Source organism: Setaria italica, chromosome III (genome assembly GCF_000263155.2).
Source record: "Setaria italica strain Yugu1 chromosome III, Setaria_italica_v2.0, whole genome shotgun sequence".
NCBI lineage: Eukaryota > Viridiplantae > Streptophyta > Magnoliopsida > Poales > Poaceae > Setaria > Setaria italica.
This window is the reverse complement of record NC_028452.1, coordinates 40,200,432-40,201,227: the sequence shown is the minus strand read 5'-3', so window position 1 is coordinate 40,201,227 and position 796 is coordinate 40,200,432. Positions and strand designations below refer to the sequence as shown.

General features: G+C 50.6%; 1 protein-coding gene across 1 annotated transcript in view; it reads left to right on the top strand.

Annotated features, from left to right (window-relative positions):
• The window catches only part of LOC105914007, a 9,462-nt gene that overhangs the window by 934 nt on the left and 7,732 nt on the right, over positions 1 to 796 (top strand). The window contains exon 2 of the mRNA XM_022825287.1: positions 96 to 775. Within this exon, the coding sequence (XP_022681022.1) occupies positions 96 to 775 (680 nt within the window). The remainder of the gene's footprint in view (positions 1 to 95; positions 776 to 796) is intronic.

Here is a 796-nt window from a genome sequence, read left to right as displayed (position 1 = left end):
GCGGTGGGCCGCTGAACGACTAGTGGTGAAGGAAGATGACAAGCAATCGTACGAGCAAGCCGCTGATATGTACTTCACTGACTTTCTCTTCCGAGGCTTCATTTCTCCTGTCGACCATGGTGCTGCTGGTAAAGTCAAGAGCTGCAAGATGAGAGAGCAAGTCAAGGGATTCATCAGTGACATCTCCAAGAGCGAGAACTTTGAGGGAAGCCAATTGCCAACTCACCTTGACAACCAGCTTCGTATTCGTCACATGGTCGCCAAGCAGCTAAAAAAGTTAGATCAGCAGAAGGAACCAGACCAAGCCCAGGACCAGGATCATGATGTCATCTGCGGGTTTCCCCTTCCAGGAAAGATCTCCATGGCGAACACCAAGAATCTAGAGAAATCCATCGACAAGCTCCTAAATCATTTGAGATCTCTCCCTGATACCTATCGGCTGAATGTCGTGGATCTTGGAGGTTGCAGAGGCCTGAAGAAGCGCCACCTCAAGAGCATCTGCAAGATGCGGACGATAAAGTATTTGAGCCTCCGGAACACGGATGTTTCCGGTCTGCCCAATCAAATCCAGGCGCTCCAGCTGCTGGAGACGCTGGACATTCGGCAAACCAACATCAATGGCTCCCACACAAAGCGCATCACTCTTCGCAAGCTGAAGCACCTTCTTGCTGGTGACATCAATCCTTCAAGCGATGGGAGCACAGAAAGGAGGGCTGGGGAGTCGTTCCGCACCGTGAGGATTCCAACCAACATCAGTAAGATGACCGACATGGATGTATCCCATGGAATTATACTT